The sequence below is a fragment of the Monodelphis domestica genome, chromosome 6 (assembly GCF_027887165.1).
Source record: "Monodelphis domestica isolate mMonDom1 chromosome 6, mMonDom1.pri, whole genome shotgun sequence".
NCBI lineage: Eukaryota > Metazoa > Chordata > Mammalia > Didelphimorphia > Didelphidae > Monodelphis > Monodelphis domestica.
Genome location: NC_077232.1, coordinates 10443592 through 10461271, shown reverse-complemented (window position 1 = coordinate 10461271; position 17680 = coordinate 10443592). Strand labels below are relative to the sequence as shown.

Sequence of the window (17680 nt, the reverse complement as noted above, 5' to 3'; positions counted from 1 at the left end):
GGACCAGGTTGTAGTCGGTTTCCCTAAGAGACAGGGTCATAGAGGGATGGTGACTTCTTTATTTACAAAGAGGAGGCAGGGGTGCCTGGGCGCCCAAGCTCTGCCGCTTCTTCCCCCCAGGCTGAGCTTCGGGGGCCCTCTGTTTTCTCTTGGCTCCAGCAGCTGACACCACAGGCTCCAGAGAAGCCCACAACTCATCAGTCTCTGTTTCTTCAGGAGGGCCTGGGGCAGGCTCCTGGGGCTCATCCTGGTGAGTGAAGAAGGGACCTGTGAGGGGTTTGCCTCCTTTTGGGGGGCAGAGCAAGGATCATGGGAAAACAGCAGAGGCATTGGCAAAAAAAACTCCATCCACATCTGGGCTCAGGGACCCCAGGAGCCCCAACCCTGATCCTGATCCCTCTGTACATCCATCCTCAGCATCCTTCTGCATCCCTGGGCCTAAAAAGCCTTCCTTTGAGGGTGCACATCTGGGCTTGGGGACCCCCAGACCTCAACCCTGACTCCCGCCTATCCCTTGGGGGGCCCTCTGCTGATTACCCCCTTTTCCCTCTACCCTGGGGCAGTGTGCTCTGTCCCTAACCTAGTGCAGGGCCAGTGCCTGGCTCGAGATCAGATCTCTGATGGTGTCAGCACCCCCGAGCACGGGCAGTGGAAGGGCCACAAGAAACAAGGCAGCCCACTACTCCGCTCCCTGGTGTTCTTACCTCCCAGTTGTCCCTGCCTGACAAGAGGAGGCAGTTCAGCCGTGATTTGAGATAAACCTGAAAGAGACAATAGGGAGACTGGAGTGAGAATGGGGGAGGACCAGCAGCAGATGGGCGCGAACAGGACAGGGTGGGATGTGGAAGGGGCGGCTGGGGGAGAGGGGAGGGTCACCTTGTGCTCTAGTCCTCGAGGTTCCCGAAGTCTGTGTACCCGCAGAACTCGGTCCAGGCCACAGGAAGCGAGAATGGGTTGAGTTGGATGGCACTGCAGCCCCCGAACACTGCCTGCCAGACCCTTTAAGCAGCACACCAGGCGCCCTGGGCAGTGGGGAGCATTTCAGGAAAGGTGATCAGAAGGGCCAAGGGGCTGCTCCTTCCCTCTGTCCTGGCCCTCCTTGTCCACTCACCTTGCCGAATGTCTATTTCTGCTAGCTGCCCATGAGTGTTCCCCACCACCACAGAGCTATGGAGAGAGCAGAGGGCAGACAGATTAATGGGAGCAGCTCTCCAAGACCCCTCCCACTCCCAGACAGACCCCTGCTTCCATTACTCACTTGCCCCCTGGAGTAAGAGTCATTGCCATCAGGGGATATTCTCCGTAGGTGGCTTCCAGCACAGGTCGCCGCTGTGGAGAAGCCAGGTCATACACTCGGACCTGAAAGGAAAGTGGGAGCTTAACATGGGAGTGGAAAGAGCCTTGGCCTGGGAGTTGTTGAAACCAGGCTGTAAAGTTTGAGCTGGAGACAGAGCTACCTTAGGCCTTTGGACAAGTCCCTTCCCCTTCTCTGGGCAGCATAGGTTTCCTCACCTGTAAAAGGGGCTATAGAGGGAGGGAGAAGTTGACCCCATTCGGTCCAAGATCTACCAAGAGCTCAAGAATCTGTCTGGACCACCTTCCTCTACACTCATCTCGAGATAAACTCACACACCAATGAATGCTTCTGACTCTCCATCATCAGACAGAAAGTGGTCAGTGAGCTCTGGTCTTTCTTTCAGCCTGCAAATATACTCACCCCAAACTCTGCAGTTTTGTTTTGTTTCTTTTTTTTGGGGGGGGGGGGGGGAAGAGATAGGCTCATTCCAGAGTGGCCCTAATCCAGGTGGGCAGCACAAGTCTAGACAGGAAAACCTGGAGGCTCACCAAGTGCCACAAGGACTACAACCTCTGAACAATTCTTGACTGAATTTCTACCCGTTCTGAAGGACTGAAAAGTTCTTCTTAGGTGACCAGAGGAAACAGGCCTGCCTTTAGAAGGCCTTGAATGTCATAAGCATAGTTTCAGACTAAAGGCAAAATGCAGTGAAGGAAGAGACAGAGGACCAAACAATAAGATGTGATTAGGTCCACACAGCTTGGTATTCTCTAGCTTCACACTTGATCATGCTGTCTGTCTAGAGCAGGGTTTCTTCACTCTGGCTCAGGAATTTCTCTAAGGACCCAGAGAAGCCTGAAAACCCCCTCTCGGAATAAGATCTTTAAAGGTATAAAATAGAATACATAGAATTATAAAATTAAGATTATTCTTAAATAAATTATCAGACAAGTCCAAGGATCCCAGGCTAAGAAACAATGATCTAGAACAGAGAACCTTTTAGAGATGGAGGGCTGTCCTCCCCACTCCAGACCAAGTACCATGCTGACACTCCCTCTTACCCCACACAGGGAAGAGAGAAGGCACTCCCATTGGGCAGCTGGGCAGAGGGACAGGGATATAACAAAATGTACTTAGGCATTGTGAAGAGGAAGGGAGCAGCTCTGCTGTGAGTCCCTCTGCCTTTCTAGTCACTGTGTGTTTGGGGGCTTGGGAGAGAGATAGCCAAGTGCCCACAGAGAGTGCTCTGCATGCCATTTTTAGCACCTGTGCCATAGGTTCACCATCACTAATTAGGAGAAAGCATTAGGAAATGCAGAGAAGGGCTGCTGATCTAATACATCTAAAGAATAAGATTTGTTTTGAGAAAAGAGGGAAAGAAGCAAATGCTCACACCAGGCACTGCATTAAGGTTACTAATATTAACTCGTTAATCCTCAACAACCCCGGGAGGTAGGTGCAACTTTTATCATCATTTTATTGTTGAGGAAACTGAGGCAAGGTATGTATTGCCATACATGTATTGTACGACTTGCGAGAGTCACACGGCTAGTAAATGAGGCTGAATTTGAACTCAGGCCTTCCTGATTCCACTTTGGTGCCACTTGAAAGTCCCAACATAGAAAAAGAAACTGAATAGACCATAAATGAATAAATTCCCAGAGATAATTCCAAGATCAGATGGATTCACAAGTGAATTCTACTAAATATTCAGAGAATAATTCTAGTATTTCATAAATTGTAATCATAATAAAATAGAGCACTTTTCTCACCTGTCTAAGCAAAGGACAGAGAGAACAGAAAAGGAAAACTACCAACCAATGCAATCTTAAATGAAACTGAAGCATGCCAGAATATGCTGGATTATAAACCATGCCCAGATGGGGTTTATACCAGGCAATGTACAGTGCTCAATGTGGTGGTTCAATGTACTGAAGACTATAAATAGGCTAAATCAGGTTAATAATAAAACAGCTTAGCAGCACCAGATCTCAACTCGTATTGCACACTGGTGATCATCTAAACAATCTGGATCTAGCTATTCCAGATTCAGAGGTGGATCAGTGGCACAGACTGAGTAGATAATTCATAGCAATGAATGATCACAGTAATCACTTAGTGCCTGATAAAACCAAAAATCCCACTCTTTGGAACAAAAACTCACTATCTGCCCAAAAACCGCTTAGAAACCAGGATGCCAGGAACATCACTGAACCCATGTAACAAGGATGAAGCCAGAAGCATTTCATCTGTACACCTATCTTGGACATGCAATACAGAATTTTATCAGCACCTTTGTCCAGGAAAACTTCTTTTTGGTTTAATAGCTTTGAAGAAAAATTCCATAGCTGACTTGAGAAAAGAGAAGATTTTAGTTTGGAAATATGAAATAAAACACATTTAAATTTTTGTTAAAAAAAACAAAGCCATAAAGTTACCAAACTCTATATACCCTTTAAACTAGCCATACCACTACTAGCCCTATGTCCCAAAGAAATTAAAGAGCAAAGAAATTATATGTGCAAAAATATTTATAGTAACTGTTCATGGTAGTTAAGAATTAGAAACTATTGAGATGTCCTATAGGGAATGGCCAAACTGTGAGTTCTAAATGTATTAGAAGATAGCATAAGAAAAATAATGGACAATTCTGAGGGAAATTGGGAAGGCTTTTATGAACTGATTCAAAGTGAACAGAACTAGAAAGTATTTCTAGAATATTACAGATGAATGTAAAATGTAAAAATGACTGAAAGATCTTAGAATTTTGATCAATATAATAAGCCACTAATCCAAAAGAATGAAGATAAAATGTACCACTTATCTCCTGACAAATGTAGAATTTAAAATGCAAAGAGATAGCCAGGGGGCAGTGCAGTAGATCTGAGTTCAAATGTAGTTCTAGATACTTACTAGCTGCGTGGTCCTAAGCAAGTCACTTAACCTTGTTTAACCTCATTTTCTTCATTTTTAAATGGAAATAAAAGCACCTACCTACCAAGATTTGTTGTGAAGAAAAAAATTAAATGTTTGTAAAACATTTTAGAAAACATTAAAGCATTATATAAATTCTAGCTATTATTTTTGGCCATACGGGCCCAAAATCAATTTGTTTTCCCCCAAAATTTGTACTTGGGGGAGGTGAGTAAAACAGGAGGACGGATTAATTTCAAAAAATATTTATTGGGAAAAAAAAAAAGACCAGAAGCCATCCACCAGAGATAAGTAGTCAAAAGATAGGAACAAACTTCACAAAAAAGAACTGCTAGCTATTTCACAACTACAGAAAAGAATGCTCCAAGTTACCAATGACGAGAAATACACACCAAACCCCTCCCCCTGAAATTTCTCCATACACCCAGCAAATTGACAGAGGACAAGAGGGAACAGTTGTGACAAGGAAATCACTTTAAAAGACTGATATATATTACTTTAAGGTCGCCAAGGACTTCAGCTATGTAAAGGTTTACACAGTCAATGTTCGAAGAAGGCACTTTGGTGGAGCTGAATACAACCATTCCGTAAGGAAACCTGGAATTATGCTAAGGAAGTGACTAAAATGTGACCTAGAAAGGCCACTACTGGACATATACTTCAAGGCAGTCATTGACAAAAATCAAGGCTCCTTATCAATTATTTATAGCAATGCTTTTTGGGGTAGCAAAGAAAGGAAAACAAGTAGATGCCCATCAATTGGAGAATGGCTGAACATATTGTGGTCCATTAATACAGTGAACTATAGAAATGAGTGTGATGAATAAGCAGAGGAAGGCAAGACCGGAATACCACTGCCCACAAGACTCTAGGCATAAAAATGGAAAGAACTATGAACTATGCAACAAAGGGGTTAACCCCATAGAACTATAAAAACTGAGCTTGGCCCCAAAGTGGAAGAGGAGACATGGCCTCCATCCCCAAATCCTGTACTGAGGGTGAGTCTTGGAGCTTGCAACACTGCACTGAATCAGGCTGTAGGGGTCAGCTCTTGGGCTTTGCTAACTTTTCTCTCTTATAAAGGAGGGGGCAGCTGGGTGGCTCAGTGGATTGAGAGCCAGGCCTAGAGACGGGAGGTCCTAGGTTCAAATCTGGCCTCAGGCACTTCCCAGCTGGGTGACCCTGGGCAAGTCACTTGACCCCCATTGCCTAGCCCTTTCCGTTCTTCTGCCTTGGAGCCAATACACAGTATTGATTCTAGGATGGAAGGTGAGGGTTTAAAAAAAAATAAAGGATAGCTCCTGAGATTGGGGCAAAACATGGGTGACATAAAACGAAAGTCATAAACAATAATTATCTTCCCAGATGTGAGAGAATAGAGGTAGGCACAGATACAGGGAACCTGCACCACAATGGTGTATGAGGCTTAGGAGTCTCAGATAAAAACTCATGTTCAATGGGAGGTGCCAGGGGAAGAAGGAGTTTAAGATTGAAGGGGAGCCAGGGAGTCTCAATGAAGGAAGTAATATAGTACAGTGGTTTTGACATCAAAGGACTGCCTCTCATGAGCTAGGATTCAGGGTTGGTCAAGAGAGGTTAGAGGGTCCCTCCCAGCTTTAGCCTTTGATCACAGATTGCCCACAGGTTTTATTATCTCTCTGTTGAAGGCTCTGTTCTAGAATACCTTCCCTCTCCCTTGTCCTTCAGGCCCTCAACAACTGCCTACTGGGAACTTCTAAGTGGATATTCAAAGGTATTACCAACCTGACATATCCAAAACATATCTTTTCCCCAAAACTCTGTCCTCTTCCAAATTGCCCTATTTTTTTTCTTCCAAAGGAATTAACTTAAAAAAAAAAAATCCTAACCCTGGGGGCAGCTAGGTAGCTCAGTAGACTGAGAGCCAGGCCTAGAGACAGGAGGTCCTCTGTTCAAATTTGGCCTCAGGCACTTCCTAGCTGCATGATCCTGGGCAAGTCACTTGACCCCCATTGCCTAGACCTTACTGCTCTTCTGCTTTGGAACACTCAATATTCAGTATTGATTTTAAGATAGAAGGTAAGAGTTTAAATTTTAAAAAAGCTTAGTACCCCAAATAGATTTTAGGGAACCCTCTACCTCAACCCCATTTACTATCCTTCCTTCTTTAAACCTTAATATGTTAATAAAATAAGGTTTGTGTTTTTGTAACCTGCCTCCAAGGAGTTTTTGTCATTAGCCAGAGTTTACTCCATATCTTACCTCAACTTAAACACAGTCAGATTGCTTTTATCAACAACAACAACATGAGAGATTTGGGATAAAGTTTAATACCCACCTTTACACCCGAATTACTCATAACTTTGAACATTAATAACCTTTAATAATTAATGAGCAATAATCCTAACCCCAATTCCACTGCTACCCTGGAATCCACACCCATCCAACACTGGCTCTTCAAATGTTGCCTTTTCTCTCTATCCCCAATACATCTGTCATCTGACCTCTTCCTTCTCTCACTTGTACCATTGCACTCAGGGGCTCCTTCCTGGTCTTCCTGTCTTAAGTTTCCCCTCAATCATTCCTCCCCAGTCTGCTCCCTACAGCCTCAAGAATCACACCGTATCTCCTGCTTGCCCTTTAAAGCTCTTCACCATCTGGCCCCCATTAACCAGACCTCTCCAGGCGTCCTGCCCTCTCCAGGACCACAAACAGATGCCAAAACTGAATTCTTTATCTCCAATCTCAATGCATTGGCATAGCCATCCTCCAGGCATGGAATGCTTTCCTCCTCAGATCATGGAAGTCTTCCCTGGTTCTCCCAGTTGCTGGTGTCCTCTCCTCCCTCCTTCCTTATCTTGTATTTCTATGACCTTTGTTTACTTTTATATAATTTATATGTGTATCATTTGTCTCTGTTGCAAGGAGGGACTATTCCATCTTAGCACAATGCATGGCAAACAGAAGAGGTTCTCTTCTGCTCATTGTCTGAATGTGTGAAGATTGGATTTAGCTATCTCCTGATTATAACAATGAAGATACTTAGTCTAACAACATCAGGAATGTCTATACCCATACTTAAGGATTAAGTATTTAGGAGGATGGCCTTTGATAGACATGTGCAGAAACAGCTGACAGACCCCTGGACTGTCCTAAGTCAAGCTAAGCTACCATTGGTACAGATGAGATGCAGGAGAGTGATGTAAAACCGTCTATATAGGGTGTATCACTTCCTCTCTTCTCTCTCTTTCTCCAGAGAGGTGGCTCTGGCTGGTCACTTCCTGTGAGCAGGCCTGGGCGCCAGTTTGATCCTGGAGGAGCTTCCTCAGACAGCTTCCTTGAGACGGTCACAGGGTAAGGGATAAGACTGACTCCCTTTTCCCTTGGCTCTCAGGGGAGGCCCCTTTAGCCAAGGCCTTGAACTCCTGCCTGAGCCGGAGCAGTTTAAATTAACTCTTTTTCCCTCTCCCTCTCTTTCTTAATTTTTTCCCTCTATATTAATTAAAATCACCATAAACTTACAGCTGACTCAAGTATTTTATTATGGAATTTCCTTGGCGACCAAAATAATTTAGATTTAAGTCACAAACCTAAAAATATCTCTAATAAATGAGAGATGATGGACTAGATGGGCAGCAACTAGAACAAACAGAAATGCTAGACAATAAGACTGTGTCACAGGGCTACTCCTGAGTCCAGGTGAACTCCAAGGGCAATACTTCTGCTTTCTCACCTGGTGATGTCCAGTACAAGTGACAATCTTCTGTGAGTCTGGAAGGAACTGGATGTCCTGATCCCAGATGGGAACCCGGAGATTCAACCAGTCATTGCGGACCTAGAAAGGAACACATTACGTCAGAGCTATTTCTACCTGTCCAGCAGCGACTCCGACACTGTCCTGAGACTCCTGTCTCTCACCTAGATCCCATCACTCACATTCTTGGCTCTGAATATGGGCTCCTGAGATGATCCCTGCAGGTCCCACACCTTTAGTGAATTCTCTTTCCCACCAGTGGCCACTATGTGGGGTCGATCAGGATCTTGACGCATCTTGCACACACTTGGGCCCACACTGAGCTCTTTGATCTGGACAGAAAGGAACACAGAGGAGAGAAAGAGAGAAGTTCTTCTGCTACCTCAAGATTTTAGGGTTCAAAGGGGACTCCCCAAAATTCAGATCCACTTCAGTCCTTTTACAGAGATGACAAGAAACCTGTCATCATCATTTTACTGTTTAGTTCATTAAGCTCTATCTGATTCTGTGATCCCATTTGGGGTTTTTCTAGCAAAGATACTAGAGTGGTTGGCCATTTCTTTCTTCAACTCATCTGACAAATGAGGAGACTGAGGCAAACAAGATTGAATGGCACGCCCAGTGTCATATGGCTCACAAGTGTCTCAGGCAGAATTTAAACTCAGGTCTTCATGACTCCAGGCCTGGCACTAATCACTGTACCACCTAGTTGCCAAGGTAAGTTCTGCCTCATTCCAAATGCAGAAGTCCCATCTTCAATGACTGTTTATAATTTTTTAAAAAGGGCAGTTAGTAGGAGAGGCAGCTGAGTATAACTGAGATCATATTAGATTTGGAATCCAAGGCCCTAGGGTCTAAACAGCCACCTAATACCATTGGGCCCATGGAAAAGTCTTGTCTACTCAGTTTATTTTTTGCTCTACAGAATGGGAAAGTTGGTTTCAAGCCCCTTCCAATCTCACTTTCAACTCCCATCATTGCCAAAAATTTTCCCTTTGGAAACCAGCAAAGACAAACTTAGCCTGCTGTCCACCTCACCACAAACTCTCAAAAAGCTTCCACGGATTAGACCAGCCCTTTGGGAAAACAATTTGGAATTCAACCACTAATGGGTCGATGACACCCCAAAGAGATCAAATAAAGAGGAAAGGAACTCAAGATGTTAAAAAATCTTTATAGTAGCTCTCTTGGTGGTGGCAAGGAACTAGAAACTGAGAAAGTGCCCACTGATGGGGAGAGGAAAGGCTAAACAAATGACAGCACGTGGATATAATGGATCATGACCATGCCTTCAGAAATGATGACATGGATAATTCCAGAGAAGCCCAGCAAACACTTCCAACACTAGGACATAGCATGAGATGAGGAGAACAATATGTACAATCACACCTATACTATCTAGAAAAATAACTCTGAAAGACTTCAAAGTTCTGCTCAATGCAATGACCAACCCAAAGCCCTGAGGACCAATGATGAAGCAAGCTGCTGATCCCACAGACTCGGGATGCAGGAGAGAACAATCTATTTTGCTTATTTACCTATTTGTGACAAGGATTTTTGCCCTCAACCCCTATTGGGGAAGGAGGAAATAGAAGGGAGATAAAAGATTTTGTTAAATTAAAAAATAAAATTCTATTTAAAAAAAGAAACAAAGATAATGGAGCTATAACCTGTTAGAACCTTTTCAGAAAGAAATATGGCTTTAGCCTAAGAAACCTGTTTCTGTTATAGACATAAAAGAACTGACTGACCTTTGTAAAAATATTCATAGCAACATTATTAATAACATATTCATAAAAATTAGAAACCCACATATCCAACAAATGGGGATGACTAACAAACTTATCATAGAATAGGTGGCTCAGTGGATAGAAAGCCAAGCCTGGAGATGAGAAGTCCTGGGTTCAAATCTGGCTAGTGTGTAAGAATAGGTGGCTCAGTGGATAGAAAGCCAAGCCTGGAGATGAGAAATCCTGGGTTCAAATCTGGCTAGTGTGTAAGAATAGGTGGCTCAGTGGATAGAAAGCCAAGCCTGGAGATGAGAAGTCCTGGGTTCAAATCTGACTAGTGTGTACTCTTGGGCAAGTCAATTGCCCAGACCATTCAGTTCACTTTTGCCTTGAAACCAATACTTAGTATCAATTCTAAGACAGAAGATAAAGGTTAAAAAATTGTCATGGACAATGCCTACATGTTAAGAAGTGTAAGGATGGGGGCAGGGCAAGATGATTAGAACTTTGCCATTTTTACAGAAGTAAGCTTTGAAGAACAAGAAGACAAATGAGGGTACAGACTGAACAAAGTAACAAACACATCGAGAATGTGTGATGATCTAATGATCTTAGCCTTAATAAGAGTCATGGAATCCTGAAAAATGCACTGAAGAAAACCATGTTCAGAAGGGGAAAGAGAACCACCCCAAAGGTCTGTGCTACCACTCATATATCTAGCTATGTGATTTAGAACTCTACATAAATTCCACGTATTCCTTTATTTTTGTTTCAACATCTAGACACTGGCAACCATCACCAAAACTTTCACAAATAAAGGAAAAGCAAAGCCCTTACATGTTCGGAGGAGTCCTCAGGCCAGACACGGAGAATCCCTGACTCCACACAGGTGATGAGGCAGCTGCAGTTCAGAGTGGAAGAGATTGAGGATAAAACATGAGGTGACAAATGAGCTCCAGCAGGAAGCAAGCTCAGTGCTCAAACCCAGAGCCCCACCTCTCCCTCTTGGCTCAGTTAAGAAGGGATCCCAGTACTTCCCATAGCCAGGGTTGCTCAGAGACTAAAGCAAGAAACTGAAGTGCTGAGCCAGGAAACTCTGGGCAAGGATCTGCTTGGGGCAAGGCCTGGAAAGTACTGAACTCAAAGCTGGCAGAAGAGGAGATTGCCCAGCTTGGACCCAGGAATGGGACTGAAGAGAGGAATAAAAGGGAGAGGTTGGGAGCCCTTACCCATCATGCTTTGCAAGTCCCCGAAAAGTCCCTTCTCCTCCTGGACAGCACCTGCTCTTCAAGAACTTGCCCTCCTCTGTGCTGAAGGATTTCACAGTCCTGTTGGCACAGCCGATTAGAATCTGTAAGGGATGAGGAGGTAAAACTGGCTCTGAATCTTGGAAGTTCCCATTGAAGCACCTATGCCTACAGAATTTACATGCATAAAGCCATGCTAAGATGGCAGAGTTCCTGGCCTCAAGACGCTCTCCTAGGTTGACCAGAAACACAGATGATTTGAATACACAGTAGGAAGGCTGGGCCTGATTTTGTAAATGGGTCCTCAGCACAGATCAGGGCCTCTCTCTCCACAATGAAGGGTAGCTCACATAGCTGCTAGAAACAAAAACACTCATTACCCACTGGTCAACTGGTAACTGACTGACTGCCTGGACTTCAGGTGGTGTCTCTTTGTCAACTTCCTGTTGGTTTCCTTTCCCCCAACACTAAAGTTCATGAGCCTTGGCTCCATCCCATACAACCATCTACTGTAACTACTTTATGTAAAGTACTTTGCCAACCTTAAAGCACTCTATAAATGCTGGTACTATTGGTGTAATTGTTATACATATTATTACTACATAGTATCCAAACAATAATTATTGATGTTGCTGTTTTGTGTACTTATAGCCCCAGCACCTAGCAGAGAGCCTGGCACACAGTAGGTGATCAATAAATTCTTGAAGCTGACTGTTTCTGCTGCATGTGAAATTTAAGAAAAAAACATGAAATGAGGTTGGTTTGTCTAAGCAAGATTATGGTTCATTAGTAGCCCAAGAAACATGTCAATGGCTTGCTTCCCTTTCTAGCCTGAGACCCAGAATTAAAGATGCAACTAATTTTTAGAAGCACAGAACATAGAACTGAACAACAATCGTCTAACTGGCCAGCACCATAGGGCTCATAGCACACACACTGGGATGAAGACCACCTCTCTGTCTCTAAGGAATACATTGGGGAATTTATGGGCTCCAGCTGTATCCCGAGATCCCTGATTGCGACTTACTGGCAGGGGAATTAGATAAAACTGACAAAGATGGCTGGGTTTTCCTTCAACAGTGTTTAGAGAAAAGCTTAACGCTTAAGCATCTCACTTCAAGGGCAGAAGCTGAACTCTTTAGAGGCAGAGATGAGGCGCAGGTTTGTTCCACAGAATAAAGTCGGAGAGTCACTCAAATCTAAGCTACAAACCCTACAGGAATTCCAACACTTGCGGCACTAGGGCAAGCCAGCTGGTCCAGCCTGGTAGGCTAAGCTTGCTTTTTTGTTTTGATTTTTTACTCCTTAACTTCTTATAGTCAATATTAAGTATTGGTTCCAAGACAGAAGAGCGGTGAGGACTAGACAATGCGGGTTAAGTGCTTTGCCCAGGGTCACACAGCTAGAAGTGTCTGAGGCTAGATTTAAACTTCGGACCTCCCGTCTCCAGGCCAGGCTCTACCCACGACTGAGGATAAGCTTTCGAAGGCTGAGAGAGCCCTCGCAAGCTCTTCATCAGTCTAGGATAAGCCATCAAGAGCTCAGCCCAGGGTTCATTGTCTTCTACCCACCACCTGGCTCTCTTTTCCAGCCCCGCCGGTCCCGGAACGTTCCAGTCCCCAATTGTTCCCGGGAGACACCTCCGCTGGGTGAAGGTGGAGGGAGGCGCCCCGCCCCTCACCTGGCTCTCGGCCGCGTCGGCCCAACACAGCGCGCTCACTTCCTCCTCGCGGGATGGCCGGCCCGCCGCCTCCGTGAAGTTCACCGCCTGCTTCCGGACCAGGTTCACGCCTGCAGCGGAAGAGCGCGGGGATAAGCGCCGCGCAGCGCCTAGACCCGGCCTCTGCTCCCCCTACACTCCGGCCCAACCCCGCTTACCCTTTAAGATCCCGGTCTCCGAGCCGACCCACACGTGATTCCAACGTGCCGATGCCGCCATGATACTTCCGCCAGGAGACTTCCAGGGCGGGGTTAGGGAGTAAGGGAAGGTTTGTTTCCCGACCATCGCTTCCGGCTCCGCCTCTATGGGGGACCGGAACCTTCCGGGTAGGAAATGGCAGCTTTTCTAAGAAACGTTCCGAGAGTAGGACCTTAGGGTACTCTCGCGGGGAGGAGTTCCGGAGTCGCCGTAGTGGCGCCTCTAAGACTTTATTTTCTGTGCGCTGGATAGTGCCCCGGGCTTCGAAAGAGTCTAGTTACATCGTAGCAGCCGGCTGATAGTTGCGCTTTGCTCGGAGTTGGCTCCAGGGCGGAAAGAACACCCACCCCCCTCTCCCGGAACCCCGGGTGGGCTTGCCGGCTAAGACCGGCTTCTCCTCCCTTCTGATGAGGATCGGGCGCAGCGGGTCAGTCCCCGAATACGTCTAATATATGCGAGGGAAGGAAAAGACGAGATCTAAGCAGAGATCTGCGTCTGCTGTACATTTCAGATGTAATCAACGGGAGAGAATCGACTAGTGTACATCGAAGTCCTGAAGCACAGTAATGGGAGGGAGGGCTGCTTCTCACTGGAGTCTCAAGTCCATTCTCTCTCTCTCTCCCTCTCCCTTTCTCCCTCCCTCCCTCCCTCCCTCCCTCCCTCCGGTCCTTCCTCTCTTTCCTCTTTTTTTTTATTCGTTCTGTCCTCTCCCTCCCTTTTTCTCTTTCGCCTCCTCCTTTTTTGTCTCCTTTCTCTTCTCTTTCTCTCTTTTAGGTGTTCCAAGAGGACCAGCACCTCTGGGGTGAAAATTTGCTGAGCCCTTTTCAGGGCTCATCCACCTTTGGTGTCTGGCAGTTCACCCAGCTCTCACGTGCACTCTTAAGAAGCTGCAGTTTTTGACTTTGCAACTTTACCTCATTTAAATCCAATTCATTCCCATGTCTTCTGGTTAGAATCCCAGTCAACTGAGGACCATAATAGCAGAGAACTGTGGACAATTTCATTTGATGCCCCACACTGAAATTAGGACTTTCCTTCAATACCAAAACTAGTTCACATTCCACTTTGAATATGATTTCCTTGTATACAAGTAGGTAAAGGATTCTCAGTGTTTTAAAGACTGCAGCTATGGAAGTAAGGAAATAGAATTAATCCTAGTTGGGTTTGCAGGCTAGCTGCTATTTAAAATAATAGTCCATAGTTCAAAATTTCCTCCACTCCTTGAAGGACCAACAGACTATTGAGACATCCTTATTTACTTTCCATTCAACTGAGATTTGAACTGACAATCTCACAGCCAAGATTAGATGTTAGATGCTACCAGGACCTCATATCCAAAGCTTTCTTTTATGGAGCCATTTAGCTAAAAGAGCAGGTGTTCTAGTGGAGGTTCACATTTTGTTCTGTCCCACTGGAATAATGAATGGGATGATTGACTCCAATTGGCCCCAGAAGCCTAAACCCATGAGTCACCTGACTGTTAATATGCTGCTACAATCTGTGGTAGGAAATTTATTCCTCCCTTTTTAATAAATTAGTTGTAGATAACTGCCATTTCTATGAGACATTGTTGCATTTCTGTTAAATATTAAACAGTGGTTAAGATGCGTTCCACTGGATCCATCTTCTGATTCATCATGGAACTGTTTTTTATTTATTTAATTTCTAACCCTTATTTTCTGTCTTAGTGTCACTTCTAAAAGCCAGGAGTAGTAAGGGCTAGAAAAGTGGGGTTAAGTGACTTGCCCAGAGTCACAAAGCTACAACTTGTCTGAAGGTAGATTTGAACCCAGGTCCTCTTGACTCCAGGCCTGACTACCTACCCACTGTGCTACCTATTTGTCCCTCTTGTGACTTTTATTCTAGCATTTCAACCAATGCCATACTTTGAAAGCTAAATACATCACAGAATAAGTTCTCCAAGTCAGCAGGGCTTTCATGATTCTGTATTAAAATACCAAGGACAGCAGAAAGAGTAGTACTGGTGGGGTGGGGGGATCTTAATAAAAGTGTTCATACAATTTTGACACCTCAGTCTGGCAAATGGGAGGGACATCCTTGATTATTGCTTCCCTGAAAATGCAGAGGAAAACTATAGTCTTTGCACAAAGGGGACCTTTCCCGTGATTCAAGGCTTAGATTTAAAATGGATTCGGGTACAGTTTTAGTACATCTTACTCTTCACCTTAACCTTTAATAGACCAGAAAACTGTGCCAAATGGGTGGCTGCTCCACCTTGTCACCCTCTCTTGTCTGCTGCCTGTTCAAGGCACTCTTTGTTCTGCCCAAGCCCTCCACACACACCCATACCTGCACCCCAGACCTGTGCCCACATGCATCCCCACTGGAGCTGCAAGCTGCGTCTGCACAGCCCTCAGATCTTAGTGTTTGCTCAAGTTAACTCTCTTGCCTCACACCAGACCTTATTCCTTATCCCAGGACATGGCATGCCATTCATTTACACTGCTTCCATCCTCCATCAGCCCTCTCAGGATGCTATTTCCAGTCCTATCCATCCCCCACAGTCTACTTTGCAGCTCACCTGGTTATGTGAATGACCCTCTGTCACTATCTCTCTGACTCACCCTGTCAGTCAATCAACCAGCATTTATTACATGAACACTATGTGCCTGTACAGAGAAAAGGACAGTTCCTCCTCTCAAGGAGCTCATCTTCTAATTAGGGACAGGAGAGACATGGGCCAATAACTGCACATACAAAGTCAAGTTGGGAAAGATTGGAGAAAAGCAGCAGAGAAGACACCAGACCTAATCAGGGATCATCAAAGACTTCTCTATCTACAAGGAGGGATTTGGGCTGGAACATAAGGGAAACTGAGGGAATTTAGGAAGCAGAGAGGAGGGTAGGAATTCCAGGTGCAGCATCCTTGAATCATCAAATACAGTAGGGGTAAGGAAGGTATAAGACTGGAAAAGGGATGAAGGGGGAGAAGGGATGATGGAGGCAGTTTAAGAAGGCTTTTGAAAGGGAGAATTTATAGGAGTTTATAGAAAAGGTGTGGGAAAGGAGGCATGGTCAGACCTGCATTTAGGAAGATGGCTTTGACAAGATACAGCTAGGTGGTACAGTGGATAGAGTGCCAGACCTGGAGTCAGGAAGACTCATCTTTGTGAGTCCAATTCTGGTCCCAGACACTATCTGTGTGACCCTAGGCAAGTTACTTCACTGTTTACCTCAGTTTCCTCATCTGTCAAATGAGCCAGAGAAGGAAATGGCAAACTGCTCCAATGTCTTAGCCAAGAAAATCCCAAATAGGGTCATGAAGAATTGGGACACAACTAAACAAACAAAAAAAAATTGACAAGAGAAGGAGATATAGGAGGGAGAAGTGAGGCTGGGAAACCAAGTTGTCCAGGAGTAAAGTGATCTATGTATGGGGGAATGGGGAGTGGGGCATCAGAGTGAGAAAAAGTGAGGAGTTGGCAGTCTGGGGGATCAGTGATGCTCTTTACAGGAATAGAAAAGTCAGGAAATAGGGAGGCTTTAATGGAGCAAGAGAGTGAGTCCAGTTTTGGACTTAGTGAATTGCATCTATATACAGACTTTCCATTAGAGTTGTGTGCCAGGAAAAGGGTTAAGGCTTGGATAAGTCAGTAGGTTGCAGAACCATCTACAAAGAGAGGATAATTGATTCCACCTGAGCTGGTTTCAAAGGAGACAATAGATCCAAGTTGGAATCCTGCCTCAGACCCCCTTGTTAGTCCTTTTACCCTTTATCTCCACATCTCTGGGTTTCCCCATGTACAGGAGGGGTTTGGGAAGACCAACTGAGCAGGCCAAATCTCCTCTTTTGACAAAAGCCCAACTGAGTCACGGTTTAGGACAAGGCACAGGGAGGACATCAAGTCAGGGGAACAAACCCAGAGGATTATTTTTTTAGACAAGACCTGTGATTTCACTGAAGAAACTCTATCCAGGCAGAGCAGAGCAGCACCTGCCCTGCAAGTTCTACAACCTTAGAGAGTCGCTTTGGGCCATAGAGTGCGTTCTACACTCCCTTCCTTAGAGATCTCCTTAATTCCCCATTTTCTCCTGGACTGCTCCAAAGAATAGTGGGAGTGGAGAAGAAGATGCTCCCGAGATCGCCATCTGGTGGTGAACCCAGATATTGCAGCCTGAGGTCATTCAGATTAATTTGGATGGATGCTCCTCCTGTTTGTGACACCAGGGCTCTTGGCTTCCACCGCCAAGAAGTTCATGTGTGCCCAGATCCCATGTATGGAGTAGTAGCAAGGTCATCGTTTTAATAATCCCTAGGCATTCGATTCCCAAATCTCTATTTCCAGTTACAATCTCCTTTCTGTGATCCAGTCAGTCCTGTTATAAATATAAACTGTCTGTTTTAAAAATAATTTTTTTATTTTTAAAGTTAATTTATTTTTTATAAGATCCTACAAGTAGAGATTATTTCATTCATTTTAGGTGTATCTTCCAAGTACCTGGAACATAGTAGAAACAATAAATATGCATTCATTGATTGACAAAAAAAATTATTTATTTTTATCTTTAAATTTTATTTACTATTTTATATTTATTATGTCAGCCTGTCCAATGTGATAAGCTTTGGCATCTCAAACTCTTTTTTTAATTGAAATTTTTATTTATTTAATTAATTAATTTAGAATATTTTCCCACAGTTATAAGATTCATGTTCTTTCCCTCCCTCCCCCCCCCCCAAGCCAACATGCAATTCCATGGGGTTTTACATGTATTATTGATCAAGATCTATTTCCCTAGAATTGATAATTGCACCAGGGTGATCATCAAACTCTTGCCTGTCAGAAATGGAACTCAGTTTTC

The 17680-nt window shown here is 44.6% G+C and overlaps 1 protein-coding gene and 1 long non-coding RNA gene across 6 annotated transcripts; one reads left to right on the top strand and one right to left on the bottom strand.

Annotated features, from left to right (window-relative positions):
- Positions 1-10: 10 nt before the first annotated feature.
- Positions 11-13716, bottom strand: WDR74 (WD repeat domain 74). 4 transcript variants are annotated; one of them, XM_016423586.2, is made up of 11 exons: positions 12820-13716; positions 12623-12732; positions 10924-11045; positions 10532-10595; positions 8147-8296; positions 7944-8045; positions 1259-1359; positions 1112-1167; positions 877-1022; positions 705-761; positions 12-285 (listed from the first exon to the last, which is right to left on the bottom strand). In XM_016423586.2, the coding sequence occupies exons 1-11, from the start codon at positions 12944-12946 to the stop codon at positions 37-39; spliced, it is 1284 nt and encodes a 427-aa protein (XP_016279072.1). In that variant the 5' UTR covers positions 12947-13716; the 3' UTR covers positions 12-36. The 4 variants fall into 4 exon arrangements, with proteins under 4 accessions (XP_016279073.1, XP_016279072.1, XP_001367223.1 ...); XM_001367186.4 differs by having other exon boundaries at positions 40-247; XM_016423587.2 differs by lacking the exons at positions 10532-10595; positions 10924-11045 and having other exon boundaries at positions 11-285.
- On the top strand, positions 122-1730 carry LOC103106685 (uncharacterized). 2 transcript variants are annotated; one of them, XR_008912700.1, is made up of 2 exons: positions 122-250; positions 1503-1730. It is a non-coding gene; the product is annotated as an uncharacterized LOC103106685 (long non-coding RNA). The 2 variants fall into 2 exon arrangements; XR_469604.2 differs by having other exon boundaries at positions 133-250; positions 1498-1730.
- Positions 13717-17680: the final 3964 nt, after the last annotated feature.

What these genes read in the sequence shown, in the direction of transcription:
- WDR74 (XM_016423586.2), bottom strand. Translation starts at nt 12,946, where the DNA reads ATGGTCGGGAAACAAACCTTCCCTTACTCCCTAACCCCGCCCTGGAAG. An exon ending in CTGAGGACTCCTCCGAACAT is followed by an intron (nt 8,297 to 10,531) that starts GTAAGGGCTTTG and finishes CTTTCTGTCCAG; the next exon opens with ATCAAAGAGCTCAGTGTGGG. An exon ending in CCATATTCAGAGCCAAGAAT is followed by an intron (nt 8,046 to 8,146) that starts GTGAGTGATGGG and finishes GTTCCTTTCTAG; the next exon opens with GTCCGCAATGACTGGTTGAA.